At 46.4% G+C, this 25,545-nt stretch overlaps 1 protein-coding gene across 2 annotated transcripts in view; it reads left to right on the top strand.

Annotated features, from left to right (window-relative positions):
* The first annotated feature begins 12,791 nt into the window (after positions 1-12,791).
* Positions 12,792-25,545, top strand: part of LOC146295071 (CUB and sushi domain-containing protein 3-like) — a 232,640-nt gene continuing 219,886 nt past the window's right edge. For both annotated transcript variants that reach the window (XM_084695753.1, XM_084695752.1), the window contains exon 1: positions 12,792-12,864. In XM_084695753.1, the coding sequence (XP_084551879.1) occupies positions 12,798-12,864 (67 nt within the window). In that variant the 5' untranslated portion in view covers positions 12,792-12,797. The remainder of the gene's footprint in view (positions 12,865-25,545) is intronic.

Genomic DNA, 25,545 nt, shown 5'->3' with positions numbered 1-25,545 from the left:
GGTGTGTGTGTGTGTGTGCACAGGGCTCCAGTGCTCTCAACGCCTCAGTGCCGTAACAGAAGCTGAGATAATTGTACCAAAATGATACACACGCCTCTTCGCACACACTCCAGTCCTCGCCATCTGCTCTCTCCAGACACACACACACACACACTCCAGTGCACTGCGGCCAGCAGAGAAGGAATGGTTTGGGGAGCGATAACCCAGGTTCAATCCCCTAATGGGGTGGCAATAGCAAAGACCAAACTGCGCCCACTACAGCACGGCAAGTGTAGAGGGGGTGGTTTGGTGAGTGGGATCAAACCTATGGCAGCAAGCCGAGCTTGAACCCGGGTTCTCCTCCATGTCAGGAAGGGCTGTCAAGAGGCCAAGGAACCATGCTGTAGTTTTATTCTGAGTCTGGAGCGCTGGGGGCAGGGGGTGTGGGCGCTTAATCACTATGATCATATTCTAACTCACATACACATATTATATAGTCTCTATTATATTGAACTACCGGCCAGTACAGGGCCTCGCCCACCATGTCGACTCTAATTACCTTTATTATTGAGATCCTTTATTATTTACTCTCAGAAGTGGTCCACTTGAACAAGATTAGAAACATTGTGGATGTATCTCTGCAGCTGCAGCCTGTGCTCAGCAGGAAACATTCAGCTACATGAAGATATTTCTATGGCGCAATTAGTACATAGCATGAATCCATTTTCTTTGAAAATAGAACAGAATAGAATTTTTAATTTTCTCATCCCCCCAGACACCCATACACTGTATTATGTACGTATTACACAGACACCCACTAACTAAATACATATATTATACAGGCGCCCATGTACTGAAACTAAAATAAAGACAACTTCGCTAGCTGCTAGCTTGTGCGTTGCATAGAAACCTCCTCGCACCGTGTGCAGGCGTCCGAGGTCAGGGTTAGGGTTGCTTTGATTGAGACGATTGTTTATTCATAAAAACGATTTCGATTGGAGCGTGTCTCGTACTTTCATGTTGGCATGTGTGCCACGTGGCTGTTCTGCAACAAGCTTCATGTCAGGCCAAAGAGCCACCCTCAGCTGTGATGTAACAACCATTTCCACCGCCTGTCACAAGCTATTTCTTGAATATATAAACAGTACGGATATATTTACATATTAGACACCCACAGCTTACTTATATATACTTGTAAATGATAAAGACACCCACATACTGCAGTCATTTAAAAAGCACGCACGCATGCTTCGTTCTTTCTACACGGTCACGGAAGCCTTGAGGGGCCTTAATGGACGTTCACATTTACCTCAGAGGGTACAGATTATTACATAACTTTGGAATGCAATAGAAAGACTGGATTCTGCCGATGGAATCTGTTTAGAGATAGTTCCTAGTTTAGTGATAGATTATTTTATTATTATACTGTTCAGTTGTATCCTATTGAATTGTATTAAAGTATGCTGTGTTGTACTATATTGTACAATACTACAGTAAGAGTGACAGGGTATATTTTGTGACTATCAAAGGGATTCAACAAATACTGGTTCAATGAAATAAATAATTGCAAATAACAGGTTTCAGATCTGGGGTAAGAGAGAAGATTTATTTAGCTGCTTTGTATTTCCCCAAGGTGAAACCCATTTCGACTCGCGTCATCGATGTTCAAACACAAATCCTGGGTTTAGGATTCCACAGATGAGAGAAGCTTTAGACAAAAGAGGGGTCCAAGCCCAAGCTAAATACAACAGCAGTTTGCTCTATAATTTTTTGTCTGACATTGTGATATATGTACGGTATGTATGTGCTGTATATAAAATACACGGGTGTCTATATAAGATGTGTATAGAAGGCATGTGTACAAGATGTTGCACGTATAGTCAAGCCTAATGTTCAACAACTCTGATGACTGTGGTTGTTTGTGTGTGTGTGTGTCACAAGAACAGTGCCTAAAATATACCACACAATAGAAGAGCTTGTTCAGACCACCATTCCAGCCCTCTACCTTTCTCACTCTCTTATTACTTTCTCACAAAGAGTGTGAGAGAGTGTGTGTGTGTGTGTGTGAATGTGTGTGTGTAAGTGTAGGCGCGCACACACACACACTCATTTGAACTCTTTCACACTCTTTGTCTCACACACACACCCTTAAACTTTCTCACACACACTTAGCCTGTCTCACACGCACACGCACACTCACACTTTCACCCACGCACATAAACTCTCACACACTCTCTCACACACCTCGACTCTCTCTCACACAAACACACACAAACACACTTAAACTCTCTCACACGCTTACACTTAGTTTCTCAAGCACAAACTTTTTCACACACACACATGCACTCGTTCACAGACACACACACCCACACCCACACCCGCATGCTCAAATTCACTGATGCACATACATACTTGCTCTCTCTCTCTCTCTCACACACACACACACACAAACACTCTTGCTCGCACAGATTCTTTCACTCACACTTTCACACACATTCAGAAACACTCTCTTGTACACCCCTACACACTCTGAAACACACGGTCACTCTCCCTGCTAAGTGCAAGAACTCAGCAGCAGATTGGATCAGAGTCAATACCCTCATCCCTTTAAGAGAGCCGGGCCTATCTCATCCCTTTAAGAGAGCCGGGCCTATCTCATCCCTTTAAGAGAGCAAGACCAGCATCTTTATAGGCCTCTAAAACCTTCCTTCTCCCTGTCTTAGTTGCTCTATACCCCTTGGTTTGACCTCTAATCAATACAGCCTCTTTCCATCCCCCCTTCCATCCTCTTCTCTCCCCTCCCCTCCACCCCCTTCCTTCCATCTCTCTCTCCTCCAACACCCTCTCTCCCCTCCATCCCCCTCCTTCCATCACCCTATTCCTATTATCTGCGGCTGTCCCCCCGAGTCAGTCTCTGTGCCCTTCGACAGTAGGGGAGAGGACAAAAGGGGAGGAGAGGAGAGGAAAGGGAGGACAGGAGAGGAGAGGAGAGAAGAGGAAGGGGGAGGACAGGAGAGGAGAGAAGAGGAAGGGGGAGGAGAAGAGAGGAGAGGAAGGGGGAGAAGAATAAGCGAGAAGAGGAGAAGAGAAGGAAGGAGTTCCCTCAGGAGACCCCTCTCCGTCTGTCTATCCCTCTATCCGTATCCCACGGCAACGCATGGATACATGTGGCGTGAAGAAAACCAATCTTGATGTGAGACTCTGGATCAATAGTGAGACAAACCTAACACCTACACTCTCCTCTCCCTCTCTCTCTGCCTCCCTCCCTCTCCCCCTCGCTCTCCCTCTCTCTCTGCCTCCATCCCTCCCTCCCTCCCTCTCTCTCTCATGGTGAGGGTGTGGAGGGTGACTCTTCATCAGGTGTTTGTGTTGGCTACAGAGTCCTACCTGAGTCCCATCTGCGAACCCAGGTCACCATCTACCATCAGACCAAAAAGACAATTCCCCTTAACCGACGCGGCTACGTTTCCGCTGAGGCAGGGAACCCGTCGGTCTGGGTCTCACTGCAAGGATTCACACTCATGTTTTCATATGACTCGGACAAGAATGAACTTTAGAAACGTAGTATGTGCTCAATTAGGGGTTTGTGAAAAGCCTCAAAAGAAAGGAAAGGACAGCGTTATTATGCAGCGCTGTAGCAGCTGTGGTAGCTGTGCGGTGGAATAAACACAGGAAGGACACAATTGTGTCTTTCTGTTCTATTCTCTCATTTGCTCAAAGTATCAAAATCTTTTTTAATTCAATGTTTATTTAGATCTTCAGATTCCTAATTGCCAAATTTCCTTTTCATCCCTCTCTCCTCACCCCTCCATTTCTCTCCTGCCCCCCATCACAATCTCGCTACTGGACACTGATTTGCCTGTTAAACAAGGGGACAATGCCATAACAACCTGCTTCATGAATATTATAAACTCTCATCCTTGGCTGTGGTTGGATGACTAATCACCCCTGGCTCAACCAATCATTTGAAGAAAAAAACAGGCAGCCCCACAACGGCTGGCTGGAAGACAAATGCGCACACACACACACACACACTCAAACACACTCAGACACATACACATACACACTTGTTACATACCCGGTGATATGCCAGCGACTCTGCTATATGCTTTGCTTTCTGCTGTGCTTCCCTACAGAGCGTGCCAGTATTTTTTCGTGGGTCTTTTCAGTGTTTACAGGTTGGAATCCTGTTCAGACCGCTGCATGGTTTTAGACCCTGAATTTATTCATTTGGATTCAGTATTTGGTTTATGAACTCTTGCCTGTCATTAGATTCCAAGCGGCCATTTTTGCACCTGTTTGCTGTGTGAATTATTAAACCCTCACTTCCTGTTTTTGGCCAGTAGCTGAGTCCTTCCTGCCTTGTACCTGGCACTCACACAACACACACACACACACTCAAAACACACACACACACAACACACACACACTTACACACCAGAAGGAGGCAAACAGATGAGCACATACAAGAGGAGATGAAGCTGCATCCAAATAACCTGTTACCACGGCAATCACTGCCAGACAGGCTCCCCACAGTGTGTGTGTTTGTTGGGGTGTGTGTGTGTGTGTGTGAAAGAGTGTGTGTGCGTGTATGTATCCCTTTTTCATCTCTCTCTCTCTCCCTTTTTCATCCCTCTCTCCTCCCTATTTCATCTCTCGTTCTTCCGCGTTACTGCTTTTAGCAAAGGTTTTGCTTAGTTGAGCAAATGTTTAGCATAGTTATGACTCTGGAGTCCCATTATGAATGATATGCTATGATAAATTGGATATATTATGCAGCTTTGAGCTCCTTCTGGTTTCTGTTACAGGTGACGAGTTGTGGTTGTTCTCCTGAAATCCAAACCTCTGTGTTGAGATGTCATCAGTGTCTCGACGCATCACACAGAAGTCAGAGAGCATGACCCCACAGACACTAGAGGTGACACACATCTGGTGTGGTCTTACCCACACACACACACACATACACACACCTGGAAGGTATCCCAGAAAGTGGGTTTAGTGAAAACCCTGAGTTAGGTTACCCTTAAACAGTGCCACCGCTCCCATAACGCATACTACACGCTGTGCGTAGGGCACCAAGGTCTGAGGGGGCACCAAAAAATTGCCAACTGAAAAATTATCATAGACATAGTTATTATAATTATAATGCCGATATTATTTCAGTAGGCCTATAAAAATATTACGCACCTTTTAGGCATGTAAATCACAAAACAGGCAAAACAAGAGATATATTTAATTGCTCAAAAAACGTTACGACGGTGCCCCCCCCACCCCACAAAAAAAAACAAATACACTCAACTTACCAAGCTCGCCGTGGGTGCCCTTTCCTACCTCAGTGGCCTGACGAATTTTGACAGTAGGCTAGGTACAATTTTCGAAAATGGCCTCAAAAAGACAACAGGAGTCAGGGGCAAAAAAAGAAATAAACTGCGAAATGATGCCCGTGCATCACTTTCAGGTAAGTCCATGTTTAATTATTGTTTAATACGGGAAATGTGCTGCTAACTTAGCCTATGCATACACCTCGAACTAGCTGACGTTATTGCTAATTTTAGCACACTCAAATATGTTATCTATGCATTTGAAATAACTGACGCCAGCTAGATGTTACTTTATTGTACATTTTATGATGCTTTTATATTCGATTGATCAAATAGTTTTTAAATGAGTAATAAAGGTGGAGAGCTCCTTGGCTGCATGCTTTCAGTTTTACATGTTTATAATTAATTTGGAAAACCAAGCTAAGAAACGAAAGGGTGGAGCTGAAAAATTAAGAGACAAAAATACATCACCTTCACTAGACAATTAGGTTTTACCAATTGAAAAACGGTTGTTTATTTTACATATTTTGTTTATGCTGGGGGGGGGGGGGGGGGGCATCATAAAGGAATTATGCGTAGGGCACCAAAATGGCAAGCGGCGGCACTGCCCTTAAATGAGGAATTACTCTGGGTTCTCCGTTCCAGGAAGAGAGGTAACGCAAACTTTTGGTCAGTGTCCATGGTAACTTACTCTGTGAACCTTACCTACTCGCTAGCATGTTTTCCATGACAAACTTTGCGTTGCTACCTGTCCCCTCCCACTTTCTGAGCCTGATAGCGTTGGCAGACAAGGGGTGTCCTTTCCTGTGGATGTGCACTCAGAACCGACCAAATGCTTTTTGGCACTGAAATAAAGACAAATCATTGAAATTGTATTTGGTCTTCTTCATTGCCTACAAATAGAAATCCAACAATAAGTATTTGTATTAGTTATAGTTCCTATAATTTACATAATTCAAATGTGACCATGAACCCTCCTGTAACTGGTGTTCCAGCAAATCAATTTTGAGATTGTAGGGGGTTAATATTGGCCAAACAACCGAAACTAATTCCCCTATGGTTTGAAGGAAGATTGGAAACTGAACAGTGTATTTAAATCAACCAAATAATGCCATTACCAACGGTATTACAGTTATGTGTTAAATCAGAGCAAGAATGGTCAAAGTAAGGTTACATAAAATGAAATCAATTACAAGGCAAACATGCTAAAAAATGATTATTGTAAACCAGAGAGAGAAAGCAGGAGGTGAGGAAGGAGGAGTATGACAAGCCAGAGCTGAGGAGAATGTCTCAAGAGATCAAGAATCCACAGAACAATCCTTCACAATTCTTTTTATACCCAAGATCAACCAATCTTGGCCCTTACTTATCAACATATGACTAGCAATGCTACAGTAAGTTACACAATGAGGTGTGAGAGCCATCAAGTTGAGACTCTGTCCAGTAACTCCAGATATTAGTATATGAGAGGTGGGGGCAGGTTGACACCCAGCCTTACAAGATCATCCTTTAATCTTCTGCCCTAAGAACATTACATGTACATTACATTTACATTATATTTGCATTATATTTACATTACATTTACATTACAGTTACATTAAGTCATTTAGCAGACGCTCTTATCCAGAGCGACTTACAGTAAGTACAGGGACATTCCCCCAAGGGAAGTAGGGTGAAGGGTCATTTTGCACAGCCCGGAACCGAACCGGCTTCTGATTACTAGCCCGATTCCCTAACCACTCAGCCACCTGACTCCCGTCTCTTGGTACACCATCTCTTGGTCAGTTTTTGGCACTTGCTTCACGAGATGCCGTTTGCACAACTCCTTTAATGGTAACTGGGAATACATGAGATTACATTAAATTCCACAGTTCCTCATTCAGAATTCATCTGCCATTAAATGTCATCTCACTGTGTACAGCATCAATGTTCTGTTCAACCAGATCAGAATGTGCAAATTGTTTTTTTATTCATTGTTTTCGTCATTTCAGTGTAACTGAAGATTCCACACAAGCCAAAAGTAGGCCACATGGGGAGAGAACTACCAGAAGCTACCATACTTAGGCATCTCTGCATCCATCTCTGTGGCAGCAGTCAACGTCTCTTCATCATCTTAATCATCATCATCCTGTGATGAAAGGCATTCTGTTGGAGGTAACTGCTTCTACAAGTTGAAATAGGCACCGACTGATATTTACTTTGTATCATGTCAAATATGGTAAAAAACCAAGGTGATGTATAGGCTACATTCACAAGCTTATAGGCCTAACCAAAATATGTTTTGCCTGTTCGTAGTATGTATTTAAATGTAATTTAACATTTAACATGCTATTTTATTATTTATTGTATTTTAAGTCCACCACTATTTCACCAGTAAAATCAACGGACAGTGTGGTTGAATGTTCAATGTATGGACTGCCTACTACATTCAAATGGACACATTGACTCGGCCAGCAATCGTCTCCCACACCAATTGCCTCTCTGCTACAGCCTTGTTGCTTTTTGGCGGAATATGTGCTCAGATTCACCATGAACACGTGTGAACACTTCTATCTGAAGTGTGGTGAACCTTTTTTGTCACCCGGTGCCATGGTGGATCCTAGTATTGGAGTTCCACTGATGTTGGCTTTTAATAGTTCTCATGCCCGCGCTTGACTCAGAGTGGACACACTCCGAGTTGATTTAAGTCATTCATATCAGCTTTTCTGGAACCGAAAAGTCGAGGTTTCCCATTATAGAGTCCATCAACTCAGAGTTCAGGGTTAGGTTCACAGTTTGTTAAACCCGCTATCCTGGTCTGGCGTCATACAAACACACCTCTGTTCCTCCTCTCTCTCTCTCTCTCTCTCTCTCTCTCTCTCTCTCTCTCTCTCTCTCTCTCTCTCTCTCTCTCTCTCTTTCTCACTCTCTCCCTCTCCTCTCTCTCTCTCTCTCTCTCTCTCTCTCTCTCTCTCTCTCTCTCTCCCTCCTCCCTCTGTCTGTGTGGTACAGGTATTCTGTAATTGCATTCTTATGCTGACAGCTCAGCAGGGATTAGGACTATTTATCACCCACTCTCCCTCCCTCCCTCCCTCTCTCTGTCTCTCTCTCTCTCTCTCTCTCTCTCTCTCTCTCTCTGTGTGTGTCTCTACCTCTATCTTTACTCTCACCCACTCCATCTCCTCCCCTCCCCTCTCTTCCCCTCTTCTGTCCTCCTCTCTCCCTCCTACAGAAGCAACCATGAAAGCCCCTGAAGTCAGCATTCACGGTTACCTTTATAAGTTGATGATACCTTTATAAGCCAGCAAATGAACATGTTAAAACTCTGCTTCAAGGCTCCTCCCTTTTCGCTGACACAGCAGTTAGATTTGTCTGTCCCCCCTTTCGGCCATATGTTTGCGACATTGTCTCAAACCCAAACTGGTTAGCATATGACTCCTCAAGTTTGGATTGTGCAGAAATGTCACTATAGATACTTCTGAAGCCTAACACCTCACTCTCTCTCCACTGACTCCATCACAGTTCTCCTCCAGTCCTCCATGTTTATATCCACCCAGTCACTCCTACCAGCACGGAATTGCGACAAATGTTGATCTACAGTGATCTCAAAGTCGCATTAGTTCTGACTTGAGGGATCAGACTGAGGTTACATAGTGAAAAATCAAGACTGGAATCCGACTTAGGATCACATATGAAAGTGGAAGAAATCCGAATTGAAAAAATCTGATTACATGTGATTTGGGCTTTCATGATGTACTGTATGATATACCATATTACCAAAGCTAATCAGAATTTTGGCCGGCTGTCTCAATGTAACCTTTTGTGCGAGTGAATGTGTGTGTGTGTAGGTGTGTGTCATGGGTGTGTGAGCTCAAACCCCAGGCTACACAGTTCCCCTTCTCTACCCCTTTCTCCTTCTCTCCCACTCTTTCTATCCTGTCATCTTCCCTCTGGCTATTCATTCTCTGTGACTAAATGTCTCCATCTCATTTGTCATTCTCTATTTCTCATTCCTCCTCCTCCCCTTTCTCCCCCCTCTTTCTTCCCTCCCTTCTCTCTTTCTTTCGCTGTCCCCCTCTCTCGACCCCTCCTCCTGAATCCCTTCTCTCCCCCTCTCCCTCCCTTCCCGTTCTCCCTATCTCTCTTCTTCCTTCTCTCCCTTTGTCTTCTTTACTCCCCCCTCCTCTCCCCTCCCCCCTCCCCCCCCCACTCTCTTTCTCTCACTCCCCCCTCTCCCAGCCCTGTCTCAGTGAACATCACCTGTCATACAACCTAACAAATCCTGTTGATCTGCTGGTGTGGGAGCTTTGATCTCAACAGACTCCCTCCTACCCCTCGCTCCATCCCTCCTTCCATGCCTCCTCCTACCCCTCGCTCCATCCCTCCTTCCATGCCTCCTCCTACCCCTCGCTCCATCCCTCCTTCCATGCCTCCTCCTACCCCTCGCTCCATCCCTCCTTCCATGCCTCCTCCTACCCCTCGCTCCATCCCTCCTTCCATGCCTCCTCCTACCCCTCGCTCCATCCCTCCTTCCATGCCTCCTCCTACCCCTCGCTCCATCCCTCCTTCCATGCCTCCTCCTACCCCTCGCTCCATCCCTCCTTCCATGCCTCCTCCTACCCCTCGCTCCATCCCTCCTTCCATGCCTCCTCCTACCCCTCGCTCCATCCCTCCTTCCATGCCTCCTCCTACCCCTCGCTCCATCCCTCCTTCCATGCCTCCTCCTACCCCTCGCTCTATCCCTCCTTCCATGCCTCCTCCTACCCCTCGCTCCATCCCTCCTTCCATGCCTCCTCCTACCCCTCGCTCCATCCCTCCTTCCATCCCTCGCTCCATCCCTCTCTCCATCCCTCCAGGAGAGAAAAGGGGACGAGAAGAGTGGAGAGGTTAATGAACATGGTGAGTGAGTTCTGAATTTTACAGAGTAGGTCAAGAAGACTTCTGGCCATGTCCCTTCGGCGTGTGTGTGTGTGGTTGCATGTACAGGTGTGCATGGGTGCGAGTTTGTTTTGAGCGTGTGTAACTGTGCATGTGCATGCGTGTGTGTATTGGAGTGTGTGTCTGGATACTGGGGTCTTGCTGACCTTCAGTCCTGTATCATGGGTGCAGGTGTGATTCATCTTGACCAGCACACTGAGGAGAGAGGGGAGAGATAGAGAGGGAGGAGGGGTGAGAGAGAAGGGGAAAAGAGGGAGGGAGGGAGGGAGCAATGTGGGAGTGAGGCAAGGAGAGATGGAGGGAGGAATGGAGAAAGAGAAGGAAGGATAGATGGAGGTAGGAATGGAGAAAGACAGTGAAGGAGAGAGTGATGCTGAAAGGTCACATGTTCCTGAGTTCCTTTCCATTGTACTGAGGGGGCGTGGCTAAAGCAATTATCAGAAGACAGAATCTGAATAACCCTACTGTGACTATCTGTGAGTTTATGTGTGTGTACCATGTGTGGGTATGTGTGAGGGAGTGTATGTGTATATACCCCAGTACTACAGTAGTATTACCCCCCCCCCCCAGCAGTAAAGTGGTATCACCACCAGTACTAAAGCAGTATTACACGTCAGTGCTAAAGTACCATTACACCTCAGTACTACAGTAGTATTACCCAACAGTACCACAGTAATATTTCCAACTACAGTAGTATTATACTCAAGGTATTACAGTATTGTATTAGGCTCGTGACAGGACGACGTGAACTGGAGGTCAGTTTGATCGATGTGAATCTCGTCCGAATTCAATCTATCAGGACCAGACACATTCCCGCGCTCCGCGCCGCGAGGACACGTCTTGATGAGCAAGCACGTTCACCCATGTGTGCGCATGCAACGGAGCGCAAGGAGCCCTGCCAGGTCCGCTAGACAAGGCAATTTTTGTCCACAGACACAAACGCCTCGAGGGCCCCCCCAAATATGAACCGTGCATTAAATATACGAATGTAGGCTACACCGACTTACTGGGTCATAACATATTTTGCCCTGCTGCACGAGGAATACTGTACAGACATGATGACGTTAAGCTCGAGTTCCGACATAAAAACTCTTGATATCCCTCCAGCCACGGGCCTTGAGAACAGCATGAGAACTGTCGAAAGTGCAACGTTTTGCATTTTGTTCATTTCCTCTTTTATCCCGTGTCGAATATGAGCCGCGTGCCACGAGGGTATTGATTTGCCGGTAGAATATGCAGCTCGCGCAACGCGGCTGGGCTTCAGCACCTTGGAGAGTTCTCCGAGCGCGCGCCGCAGGAGCTTCACGAGCCCCATGCAATTATGCGTCACGGTTTGAACGGCCACCAGTACGGAACACGTCCTATAGCCGTGCCGTGATAAACGAGATGAAAACGGAAAGAAGCATATGTTGAAGGTTATAGGCTGAAGGTATTCACCGATCACACGGGCTGAAACTCGCTTTTCAAACAGAATTCCATTACTTATCAACAGGGCTGGCGGACGTTGTTTTTCTCTATCGTCCGCGCTTAGTACCACACACACACAGACACACACCAACGCACATACAAACTGAGAGAGGGTGGACTAGAAAGCTTCGGATAAAACCGCCTGTAGAGGGCAGAAGCGTCCTTCAATACCGCGCACAAACTCTGAAAACAGCAGGAAAGTTGCGACCGGAGCGGAGAATTCAGTGGGATGCGATGTAGACAGTGCTTTTATTCACATTCAACTGCGGTGAAACCAGCGGGAGGGGCGAGGAGATGCTGCTTAGGAGGCGTCACGAGCCTGTAATTGGGTGGTGTCACTGTTAGCGGACTTACATTAAGATTAGGTTAAAATCATTACGGTGCGAGCTTGTGCTCTTAATGACGGACTTAACTTAGCTCACTGCCCCTGGCACTGAACGGACAAACAGCAACACGGGCTTTGTGAATAGTGATTCTCGGTTCACCTCGAGTCCTCTGGTCCACCTCCACCTCAGAGATACGGTCTCATGTCCGTCATGTCGTTGTGACAAGTCACCAGGCGAATTCGGGGATTTAGATTTGAACGGATACTGGCGGCTGGGAAAACGGATATAAAACACTCCACATCCCTGAGTCTGGCGCGTTAAAGACTTATGTGATTATTTGATGTACTGTGCTCGTGTGATGGATGGTTGGTGTGGATGATAAACTCCCCTGTGGCCCGAGCCTTTTCCCTCTCTAGTTGAGTACGTATCAGGACTGGGAACTCCGCGTCTGTCGGTAAAAAGGCTCGATATTAACCAACGCACCCGCTTGCGAGGAATCGAGCTGCGCGCTTTGCCCCCGTTGGAGAGATGGTTGAGTCCGCGTGAAGGTTGGTGTGGGAGCTAAGCAGAGCCGTTCACTTCGAGCTGTGACCGCGCGCCAGCCACAACGGCAGACGCACCGCTACCGGCAGAGGAACGGGAGATCGAAAAGAAAGACGAGCTTCATGTGACCATGAAAACGGGTGATATAGAGGGCTCGCGCATCGCCTCGACGACGGATTCCCTATCCCCGCTAAAGACAGGATGTGTTAAACACAGAACGGGGTACTTTTTCCAAGCCAAAAAGATGCGGATTAAAACTGGGATTCTATTTTGGAATCTGGTATTCTTGATGACGGTCACGTGTCTTGAAGGTAAGGATGAACCTAGGATGTGCGGTGTTCGGTAATTAGCGTGTGCTTGTTTAATTTCCCGAGGACGGGGCTGTGTTTTTGTGTAATCGGGGAGAGCTGCGAGGCATGATAACAGTCCGGTCCCGGAGACGCTTCCCCCGCCAGCCTAACCGTTCAATGCAGGCATTGAGCGCGAGCTCAATAAATATTCTTGCAGTATGCTCGAGCGGATACGTGAGTTGCTTGTGTGTGTGAACCCCAGCAAGATACCGCACCAGAATCTTCATCTTTAATCTGTGGGTTAGGGCTCCGCTCAACCAAGTGTCCCTCTGGTCCGGAAATATGATTTCTAATATCATTTCTAGATGTTGATAAGACTGATGAGGTTGTTGGCTGTTCATAAGTCTATGGACGTTTTCTCTGTAATCAAATGACCGACGGCTAGAAAGAGGGGGAGAGAAAAAGAGAGAGAGGGGGGGGGGGGCGGGGGTCGGAGACGCGACACACGGAGATGCGAGGTGCCATGTAGGATGCACGGAGCGAGAAGCGAGGGGAGACGAATTCTGTCCTGTCTGATAACCGGCGCTCTGAGAGAGCACGCTGCAAGAAGCACAGTCACACACACACCTACGTTAACACGCTTTATCTTTAGGTCGGTGCCGTTACACAATGCTTAGATCACAGACCGAGAGGTTCTCGGTGATTCTGGAATATGAAACAGGTTTTCATCTTGGGCTGTTTCCCCGCTCATGTAAAGGTTTCAAGCTCGAGCTTATTTGTCTCGCTCCTCGGGTCGGCTGAACGCCCGACTCTGATTTCAACCGTTTAACTGTTGCGCGCCTTTAACACGCCCCACCGACACGGGTGTATTTTACGGTTGAAACAGAAGACTGCCCTCGGAATTAAACATGAATACTCGAGGCATCTCTCTGTTCTCAGCCAGTGTTGCGGAGAGGGCGAGTATACGCACCTGCACTCTCCGGTAGACAATACAGCAGAATGTAGGCTATTTTTTTTATTTTGTTTATGCGCAGAATACATTTCTTTTTTTTTCGTGCTTCGAGTGTTGAGAAGTTGACGTAATTGATGACACGTTGGTCCAGATTGGGGCAGTCTGTATTCGGTTCTGGCGTGGAAAACACACGTTCTCGCGAGTGGCCGGAACTTAGGTTGCATCAATCTAGGTGTCATCGCACCTCCCACACTTTACCTCAAGAGCACTGAATAAACACATTAGGCTCATTCTTTGGACGTGATCTTTTCTTTCAAAGTCGCACCGCCGTCTTCCGCGCCTGCCCCATTACACGGCCCGATGTTGTTGGCCCACTCAGCGTTTTGAGCGACGCTGCTAATTAATATGCCGCTGCGCGCCTCGCGCCTCGCATCCCCCGCGGCCCTCGGTCCCTCCAGCCCGCGGGAATGGATCATAGCCCCGCGAGCCCAAGGCCGCTGTTAAACTCCGTTATGAGGACAGTTTAGGGGAAACAACTCAAGCACAACAGCTCTCGGGAGAACCATGGCGTTTTTATTGAGACACCAGACCATTTAAGTCTGCAAGCTGCAGAGAGAGAATGCAATAGAGGAAGAGAGACAGAGATATAGAGAAAGAGAAATATGTCCGAAGAAAGCTATAGAGGGAGAAGGAAAGAGACAGAGAAGAATGAGAAGCAGAGACACGTCCTTCCTCGATGCCTATAGGCCCACAGAAGCTGATAACCAGTTGTGTGGTGGCAGTGGGAGTCGATTTGGAAATGAATCCATTCCTAGAATTTCTTCCTTCCTCCCTCTCTCTCTACCTCCATCCCTCTTTTTGCCTCCCATCTCCACTTCCCTGCCTCTCTCTCCCTGCCCCCCTGCCGTCTCCATCTCTCTCTCTCTGCCTCCCGCCCTCTCTCCCTGCCCCCCCCTCCCTATCTCCCCCCCCCTCTCTCCCTCCGCTACGAAGCCATAGGCATGCTCAAGCAGTGAGATTGTGTAAGCTGGGTACCTGGTTGTCTGTCCGGGGTAAAACCCTGACCGGCCGTTTAGGAACCTCTCCTGGCCTCCTGTTCTACTGGGCTTTCATGTTACAGTTTGACAGGCGTTTAACCGCAAGTGCAGGTACACTGGAATGTCATTTGCATGTTACATTTCATTCAGCCGACACCTTGATGCAAAGGCAACGCTCGAAAAGGCTATATAGGAAGCACAGCAGGTAATCAAGGATCAGAGGTGTGTAGTTCTAACAGTATTACAGTGGTCAGAGTCAAGGATTGGTTGGTATTTACCAGGCACAAATCAAAGGAGCCACTTTTCAGCTCCCAGGCATGGTGCAATAGTAATTTCTCAACCACAGTAATACATGGCAAAGGACAACAATAACATCTCAACCACAGTATCGCACAGTTCAGCAACAGCAACGTCATATCTGAAGTACATCAAACAGCATCATGGAGTCTGATGAGACACTAGTACTGTTAAATCTGCCACTCTCCTGTTTCCTAGAAACCTTTACAACTTTGTGAATCATTGTAATGACTATTTTAGATGAAATACAAAACAAACAAAAAACATGTATGAGAAAATATAATCAATATAAAAAAAAGCCAAAAAGCCTGTATGAAAATCTTGACTGTGTGTGTGTGTGTCTGTGTGTGAAGTCTGCGTTCACAAGGCTTTAGAGGAAAGTGGGAGATGTGCAGGAGAAGAGATATTGTGCAGGAGACCTTGTAGGAGATTGCAGTGAGACTGGACCAGATGTGTTCCCAGGAACTGTGTTACTGAAGAAATATGACAAATTATGTGTAGCAACGCTCTCCAACAAAACACACACACACACTCTCCACCATGGCACACACACTGTCCACCATGACACACACACTGTCCATCATGACACACAGACACACACATACACGAATGTATACCTCTCTCTCTCTGTCCCCTCTCTTTCGCCCTGCCTTCCCCTCCCAAGTGTGCACGTGTATATGTGTTTGGGCTTGTGTGTGTGTACGTGTATACGTGTTTGTGCATGTGTGTGTGTGTGTGTGTGTGAGTATGTGTACGTGTGAGGAAGTAATGCACCTGCCTGCCTCAGCAACATTGACTCTGGTTAGATTCAAACAACTCTTTCATCTGCCTGTAGAAAGCTGAGCCTCTCTCACACACACACACATACACACACACACATACACACACACACACATACACACTCACACACTTACACACATTAAAAACACATACATACACACACTCACACACCAACGTACACATCCACACACATATTTACACACACACACACTCATTCACTCTGTCTCTCTCTCTCTCTCTCACACACACACACACACACGTATACACACTAGGGATGCACAATATTGAATTTTAGCCGATATTCGATATGCCGATATTTACAAGCTCATTTTGGCCGATTGCCGATGCCGATACCGATATATACACCTCTGCTTTTTAATTATTGAAAAGTCTCTCCTGTACTAGAATTAATCCGCTTTTTTGATGGGGTACTTGCTGTAAATACGGGACATTAAAAACTTGATTTGTATCATTTTAGAAATAGACATTCATTCATGAAAACTATTGAAATGATTTCAAATATGGCAGATTTTTTTATATTTTCACATCACAATTTTCATACCTGAATAGTACCTCCTTGAAGTTTCCTTAAAACTGTGTTGTTGACAATGGCACATTCTTGTCACATGCACAGAAATGCAGATGTAACTCTGTAAACTTAAAATGTATCGCATCACTGACACTTTACAGGATTGTTCCAATCCTTAATTGAAATTGGCTGTATCGCGTTCCATGCCGTTGTAAAATCCAGCATAACCTTTCAAGTTGTCCTCATAACATAACATTCCATATTACTGCGCATTGAATATTTAAAATAAAATAAAATACACAGTAGCAAACAATCTAGTTGTAAAGAGAATGGCAGAAATTGTTGTGAATTTTGATTTGCTGGGTGGGCTGATATTTGACGAGTGGTGGGAAACTATTGACAGAATGCAGGAGAAAGAGTTTAAAAAGACCAGGCATGCAGAGAAGAAGTGTTAAAATCGAAGTGTTGGCAAAGGCAAGGAATAAAGCCAGCACTATAAAGACGACATGGGCCGTCCACTGTTTTCAATCAGTTGCGTGGCAACGATTTATGTAAGAACTATACTTTGTAGTGGCGGAAAAATGACGGTTTATTATTAAACTATTTTGTTTCTTCAATGTAATTGTCTTTATTTATGAAACCATATCAAATATTTGTAGTAACAGTTTTAGAAAAGCGATGCAACGGGCTTATTGCTTAATGAAACATTTGCTTCACGTGTGCATAATTTGCACGTCACCTTAGTTTCATATCTGCAGATGTCGATAATTAAGTTCTGAAGCTTTTATCTGCCGATACCGATGTCGTGCAGATATTATCGTGCATCCCTAATACACACACGCACACAGTTCGGAATTCCCTTACTTAGAATGGAAACGTGTGTGTGATTGTGTGTGAACTGGCCCCAGAGAGTGTGTATGTGTGCAGTAGGTATTGCTATGTTTGTGTTGTGCACATGACGGCTGTGTGTGTGTGTGAGTCTTACACACTCACTCAAATGTACACACATAAACATTCACACACATGCATACTCTCACACTTTACGAGTGGAACAAATGGACTATCACTATCAATCTCAATCTGGGACCATCTGCTGCGTGTTTGTGTGTGCGTATCTGCAAAAGTGTCTCTGTGTGCAAGTGTGTGTGTGTGACCCGATGACCAAGCAGAGGAGAGAGCTGTGTGTGTGTGTAAGTGCGTGTGTGTATGTGTGTTTGTATGTGACCCTGTGACCAGAGTGTGTGTGACTACTCCTGACAGCTGAGCCTGGCTGTGTTTGGTCACATGGGCTTACCTGTCCACACTGCTGAGGTGGAAACACACACTCCCTGAGCATCCTCCTACCACTCCACCTGTCAGAGAGGGAGGAGAGGGAGAGAGACGGAAGGACGGAGAGGGAGAGAGAGGAAGAGAGAGAGAGAGACCGAGGGGAGGGAGGGGGGGAGTGAGAGAGAAAGGTAGAGAAGAAAGGGAGAGAGAGGGAGAGATCTGTGTGACCAGATACTGTACTCTGTTGTATCCTGTCTTCAGAGATTGCATTGCTTGTACTGTGTGTATGCTTGTGTATGTGTGTGTGTGTGTGTGTGTGTGTGAGAGAGAGTGTGTGTGAGTGTATGTGTGTATGTGTAGCCCCAGCTGGAGGCTGCTCTGGACAAGAATGACCTCTGACCTCTGTTTCAAAAGTTTTCGTGGTGATGGCTGGCAGCCCAGCAGTTCGCCGTGTGCTCAGAACCAATCAGCTCATATCATCTCACCACACACATGGCTTGTCAGTGGCTCACCTTGCCACCTCGTCTCACGAAAGCTAGGTGGCTAGCTGTGTAGATGGGTAGGTGGCCAAATGTGTTAAGAGCTATTCTGCCTGTGCACATAGCTATGTGGGTAACTGTGTACATAGCTAGGATACTAGCCGTGTGGATAGCTTGACGGCTTACTGTGTGTGGCTAGGTGGTTAGGTGTGTGGGTAGCTAGGTGGCTCGCGGTGTGGATAGCTATGTGGCTAACTACATGGCGGCCACAGGTGAAGATTTCAAGATTGACAAGGCAAAAAAGTTAAGAACACAGTCAAAGCCTTAGGTTGTTTATTTGAAGATATTTTCATTCGTTTTAGTCATGTATTTGATTTGGGAATTTTTACGAGACAAAATATATTTTCATGTATACAAAGAAAAGTAAAATATGCAATGTTTTGTGTAGTTAGGCATTGTTTTGCATGGTTTAATCCCTACCTCAAAAATGTTATGGAATTCTTGAATTTGATAAAGAAAACATATGGGAAAATATACTGCATTTTGTCTGACAAATGCTTAAGCAATCTTTTTCAGCCATAGTTGTTCTCAAATCTCATATAGTACATAAAAAACACCTTGACTCAAACCAGGCACCTCCTACTCTGCGTGCGCGACCACAAATGAAATATGAATTAAAAAGTTAAAGAATAGGTGAAGGAAAGGGGAACTACTTTGTTAATGTCATGACATATCACTGTACACTATGTACACTATACCCAGTGTGTGTGGAGGCGGGGGGGTTCTGGGAAAGCCAGGATATTAAGGTGTGTGTGTGTGGGTGTGATGGTACATCTGCGGGCAATCTGGTAATGAAGGATACAGACACACCGGGGACGCTCCAACTCCTTTTAAAATGTCAAGTGTTTCAGGGTCTCTCTGGAGCACACACACACACGCAAAGACGCACACACACACACCCACACACACAGGCAAAGACGCACAAACACACACACACAGGCACACACAAACAGCTACAGACACGCACAAAATCCTCTTTTACCACTTTCTCTCTTTTGCTGTCTCTGTCCTCTCACCCCCCCCCCCCCCCCCCCATCGCCACCCCCCCACCCCCTCTCCAGGGGCTGTGCTGGGGGAGCGATGCCCCCCCCTCCTGGGGCGACAGTATTGATCCTCTTGGTCTGTTAATGACTGTGTCACGCTGTGTTGCTCTCATGTTAGACAACACCTTTCCTTCTCACTCCATTACCCCTTGTTGTGCCCCCAACACACACACACCCTCGTCAAACACACATACCCCCCTCGTCAAACACACGTACACACTCACACCCCTCGTTAAACACACACACACCCCTACTCAAACACACAGACACACACCCCTTCTCAAACACACACACACACTCGTTGTTTCGCTACAGCACAGTGGTAGAAGGCATGCAGGTAGATAAACATTTGGGTTAGATCAAGCCTCTTGGTCTTAAAGGAGATGTCTGGGAGTGCCAGGTGACCTGGGTTAAAGTCCCACAAGAGCCCCCAACCAGGCAGCATGAACATGAAGCATGAAGTAGTGTTAGACCGAGCGTAACAATTAGACCTTGCCCTCTCTCTCTCTCTCTCTCTCTCTCTCTCTCTCTCTCTCTCTCTCTAATCTCCTTCCCTCACCCTCTCTATTTCTGCATCTCTCCATCTCTCCCTTTCTATTTTTCTCTACGTTTTTCTCTCTCTATCTCTGTCTCCGTCTCACTTGAAGTCTCTCTTGCTCTCTCTTTCTCTCTCCCCATCTCTCTATCTCTCTCAACCCTCTCTCTCCTCCTTCCTCCTCTCTCATCCCCCCCCCCCCCTCCTCTGTCTCAGAACTTGCATAGCAAGAGATTTGTGGCGGCGCCAGTTTCTGATGTTTATTTCATAACGAGGCAGCAGAGGTGACACGCAAGTCCTGCTGCCTCTCGCCAAGTCCTCTCTGAGCACGCTCAGTCCGGGCTGGGCGGGTTAAGGGGGAGCTGAGATACTGTACACCAGCACAGAGAAACCAAATAAACACATCTCTCTCTCTCTGTAGAGGAGATATGTGTTTATTATGTTTATAGGGGAGGAAAGATGGGGGGGGGGGGGGGAGAGAGAGAGGAAAGAAGAGGAGGGGAAGAGAGAGGGGGAGGTAGAAAGGAGGGCGAGGAGAGGTGGGAAAGAGGGGAGGAGAGAGAGAGGGTGGAGATATGGGAAGAGAGAGGGGGACTAGACATGGGGAGGAGAGAGGAGGAGGGGGTTAGCTAATAGTGAAACTGTGTTTCCTAAGTGGCAGACATGCTGACATGCTTTTCTGACAATGTTTAGGAGCCCACCCCCCACCCTAAGCGGCTCGCACACACACAAACATGCTCAAACACACTCACACACACATTCTCAGACACATACACAGAGGCGGGCAAACACACACACACGGACACACAGTGACGCACATTGGTGATGAAGCTGCTTTAATAACTGTTTATTTTTATCCCTTTATGCTTTGTTCTCCATAAACAATGAAGCCTAACACACCCATGTATGTGCATGTCCCTGAAGTTCAAGGTAACACTGGAAGCTTAGTCTCCACGGTTACAAACGCTAAGACCTCCCTTAAGCTTTTTGTGTAGGTATCCATGGTTACCTTGAGAATACAATGTACCTTAGTCTCCATGATACGGCTCTGTCGCCAAGGATACATCTGTCTGAGAATGCTGGTGATGATGATGGCGATGAGGATGATGATGGTGGTGACGATGATGATGGGGATGATGAGAATGATGGTAATGATGATGGTGGTGGTGGTGATGATGGTGGTGGTAATGATGATGATGGTGGTGGTAATGATGATGATGGTGGTGGTGATGATGATGATGATGGTGGTGGTGGTGGTGATGATGGTGGTGGTAATGATGATGATGGTGGTGATGATGATGATGATGATGGTGGTGGTGGTGGTGATGATGGTGGTGGTAATGATGATGATAGTGGTGATGATGATGATGATGATGATGATGGTGGTGGTGGTGGTGATGATGGTGGTGGTAATGATGACGATGGTGGTGATGATGATGATGATGGTGGTGATGATGGTGGTGGCTAAACCCTAGACTCACCCCCTAACTAACCTAAACTCATCAAAGAAGACCAGGAAAAACTCATAGAAGAACTGTTAGAAACCTTGAGAGCAGCAGCTCAGGGTGGGATATCCTCCACCAGAGACAGATGTTCATGCAGGGAAGTGCAGACCACAGGCTGAACACAATTATGCAGTGAAGAACAGAGCTAAAAATACAAATGTGCCAATGGATTGTGAATCACAGATATCGGAGATCTGAATCATAAGAGCATCCGCAGCGCTCTGCATGGGGGCCTTTCCGTCCAGGCAGTGGTCAGACACAGAGTTGGCAAGCACAGGGTCAGGACGGCACCACATGACAGCATCACAGGACAGCATCATAGGACAGCATCACAGGACAGCATCACAGGACAGCACCACAGGACAGCACCACAGGACAGCACCACAGGACAGCATCACAGGACAGCACCACAGGACAGCATCACAGGACAGCATCACAGGACAGCATCACAGGACAGCATCATAGGACAGCATCACAGGACAGCATCACAGGACAGCACCACAGGACAGCATCACAGGACAGCACCACAGGACAGCATCATAGGACAGCATCACAGGACAGCATCACAGGACAGCATCACAGGACAGCATCACAGGACAGCATCACAGGACAGCATCATAGGACAGCACCACAGGACAGCATCACAGGACAGCACCACAGGACCGTACCACAGGACAGCACCACAGGACAGCATCACAGGACAGCACCACAGGACCGTACCACAGGACAGCACCACAGGACAGCATCACAGGACAGCATCACAGGACATAATCACAGGGCAGCACCACAGGACAGCATCACAGGACATAATCACAGGGCAGCACCACAGGACAGCATCACAGGACATAATCACAGGGCAGCACCACAGGACAGCATCACAGGACAGCATCACAGGACAGCATCACAGGACAGCATCACAGGACAGCATCACAGGACAGCACCACAGGACAGCATCACAGGACAGCATCACAGGACAGCCAGGTACAGTATGCAGACAGGAAGGGACCAGGAACTCTGTGTGGTCCATCATAGGAGACTGACGTCCACTTTTGTGACTAGATCCAACGGTGGTCCAACGATGATGATGATCATGATGATGATGGTGATGAGCATGATGATGAGGATGATTGTAGGAGCCATATTGGGTTGTTGGGCTGTTGGGTTGTTTTATGTTTCTTTCTGTGAATAGCAGTGAGTGTGTGTGTATGTGTGTGTGTGTGTGAGAGAGAGTGAGTATGTACAGGTCTGTCCACGCCCACCTAAAGGACGGTTGGGAGGCTGAAGGCGGAGCCCAAGGGGAAAGGCCTTAAAACCCAGGAAGCCACAGCAGAGGGTGTGACAAGCCGTTTGCTACAATTCTGAAGTTTACAAGTTTTCTATCTGTAACAACAATAAATGGTCCTCATCGATACAACAGCACGCGTCAATCATTACATCCAGCTACCAGTAGGAGCAAAAGGAACAGGATAAGGCTACTACAATGATGATGGTGAGGATGGTGATGATGATGGTGGTGATGAGGGTGATGATGCTGGTCAGGATGATAGTGGTGATGAGGATGATGATGATGATGATGAGGATGATGATGATGATGATGATGGTGGTGATGATAATGAGGATGATGATGATGAGGATGATGATGATGATGATGGTGGTGATGATAATGAGGATGATGATGAGGATGATGATGATGATGATGGTGATGGTGATAATGAGGATGGTGATGATGCTGATGAGGATGATGGTGATGAGGATGATGATGATGATGATGATGATGAGGAGGATGATGATGCTGATGAGGATGATGATGGTGAGGATGATGATGATGATGATGATGATGAGGATGATGATGATGAGGATGATGATGCTGATGAGGATGATGATGGTGAGGATGAGGATGATGTATCGTGGCAGGCTGATATTCTTGGTCTGTGTTCGTGCTATGTGTGCTTGTAGAAGTGTGTGTGTGTGTGCGTTATGAAAAGCTTATTTTCTGTTGTTGACAGTGTTTTAGCTCCCGGCTCCGAGGTAGCCTAGTTTTACAACCAAAATGTTGAACACACACACACACACACTCACACAACCACACTCACACGCACCCACATTTGTCTCCACTCCAGTGAGGTGTGTAGATGGCTGGCCAGACATTCTGGACTGTGTTGACCAGCTGAGGTCCAATCACTGCCTGTTCTTTGACCACACACACACGCACACACACACACACGCACACACACACACACACACACTCCTATCTGTCATACTGTTAGGCAGCGGTCCGATTGGGGATCAATAGAGAGTAAACATTATAAAAAGCACATTTGTTTCAATCGGGTTGTGATGTCACTTCACCTCTATAGTGATATCTATCACCAACCCTGGCCACGAGCACAGAAACGGAGAGAGAGAGTTAGAAGGAGGGAGAGGGAAAGGGCCACCAAGAGATGGAGAGAAAGAGCTATGGAGAGAGAGAAATAGAGACTCAGAAGGAAAGGGACAAAGCACACAGCCAGGTGTACTCAAACTGTGTTTCTTTTTATAAAGCAAAGAGACAGAGGAGTGCAGGGGGAGGAGGAGGAGGGCCGGATGACTGGGTGGAGGAAGAGAGAGATGAAGAGAGAGAGAGAGAGTGCAAACGAGAGTCTGATATACTGTAAAGAGAAAGAAAGAGATATCACTGTATACGATGTAAAAAGCTGCAAGGTAGTGATGGGACAGAGGGATGCAGAGGAGGAGAGCGAGGGATGTCAAGGAGAGAGAGAGGGATGCAGAGGAGGAGAGAGAGGGATGTAGAGGATGAGAGAGAAGGATGTACAGGAGGACATAGAGAGGGGTGCAGAGAATCCAGGTCAGTAATATGAAGCTGACTCCCCGTTATAAATCTAAACTAAGAGAGTGGAGATGAGAGGGGAGGAGAGAGGGAATGAGGGTAGAGGAGAGGAGAGTAGGGGAGAAGAGAAGAAAAGAGAGGAAAGGAAAGGGGAGAGGAGACAGGAGGCAGCTGCAGCTTAAGATAGCCAGTGTTATACAACAGAACAGTGTATAACACACTAGCCTACAGTACTACTGCACAATAGAATACTCCACGTGTGTGTAAGTGAGCGCAGGGGTTAGGGTGGGGGTAGAGGTGGAAGCAGGAGTGGACTGTATTTCTCAGTGTTTCATCATAAGGCTGTAAGGTTCTATACACTGACAGATGGCAGGGTTTACTGCAGAAAATGTGTAAGTTAAGGTGGTACGGAACTGTCAGACTGGAACTGAAAAGTGCTGCGGGAAACCCTGGAAGGAAAGACAGACAGACAGACAGACAGACAGATGGGTTAGGGTTAGGCAGGCAGGCAGACATGGTGTGTAGGTAGACAGACTGGAAGAGAGTCTGGTAGGTAGGTAGGTAGGTAGGTCTGTGTGTGTGTGTGTGTGTGTGTATGGTGCTGTGTGTTTCCTCAGGTTGTGACTGAGACTAGGGAGTTTCTTCACAACAAAAAGACGAGTTTTCAACAGTTTGGCAAACTTCCAGAAACAAAGTCTTTGATCACCAGTTTGCTTTAGGAAGGATGGTATTTCACTCTATCCCCCCTCTCGCTCTCTTACTATTTTTTGCTTTCTTCTCTCTGCCAGTCATTTATGAATCCCTTTTCAAATCAGTGTTGAGTGCAGACTAGGCTTTGCTTTTGATTGCATCTTATGTCGTTGCCATTCACTGAGACTTGTTAAGATCAAATATGTGTTAGACTTCTATACTAGGCCTACTACTACTATTATTACTACTACTACTACTACTACTACTACTACTACTACTACTACTACCACTACCACTACCACTACTACCACTACTACTACTACTACTACTACTACTACTACTACTACTACTACTACTACTACTACTACTACTACTGCTAGTACTACTACTACTACTACTACTACTACTACTACTACTGCTAGTTCTACTACTACTACTACTACTACTACTACTACTACTACTACTACTACTACTACGACTCAAATCAGTATGTTTTTCATATTTCTATGCTAAACTATGCTGATTGTGTTTATCATACTGCCGTTTTAGGTTTAACTATGATAAGATACTCAGGGTGTTTTAGCCATATTGTTATAGAAAGCTATGCTAAAATAAGCTATTCTAAGCTAAGCTACGCTACTCTGAGTGTATAGATGTAGATGTCCTGAACAGCCTGTCTGGGATTCAAACTGTCACAGT

The sequence above is a fragment of the Hypomesus nipponensis genome, chromosome 4 (genome assembly GCF_054491055.1).
Source record: "Hypomesus nipponensis isolate SF chromosome 4, ASM5449105v1, whole genome shotgun sequence".
Classification (NCBI taxonomy): Eukaryota; Metazoa; Chordata; class Actinopteri; order Osmeriformes; family Osmeridae; genus Hypomesus; species Hypomesus nipponensis.
This window is presented reverse-complemented; position numbering and strand designations above follow the sequence as displayed.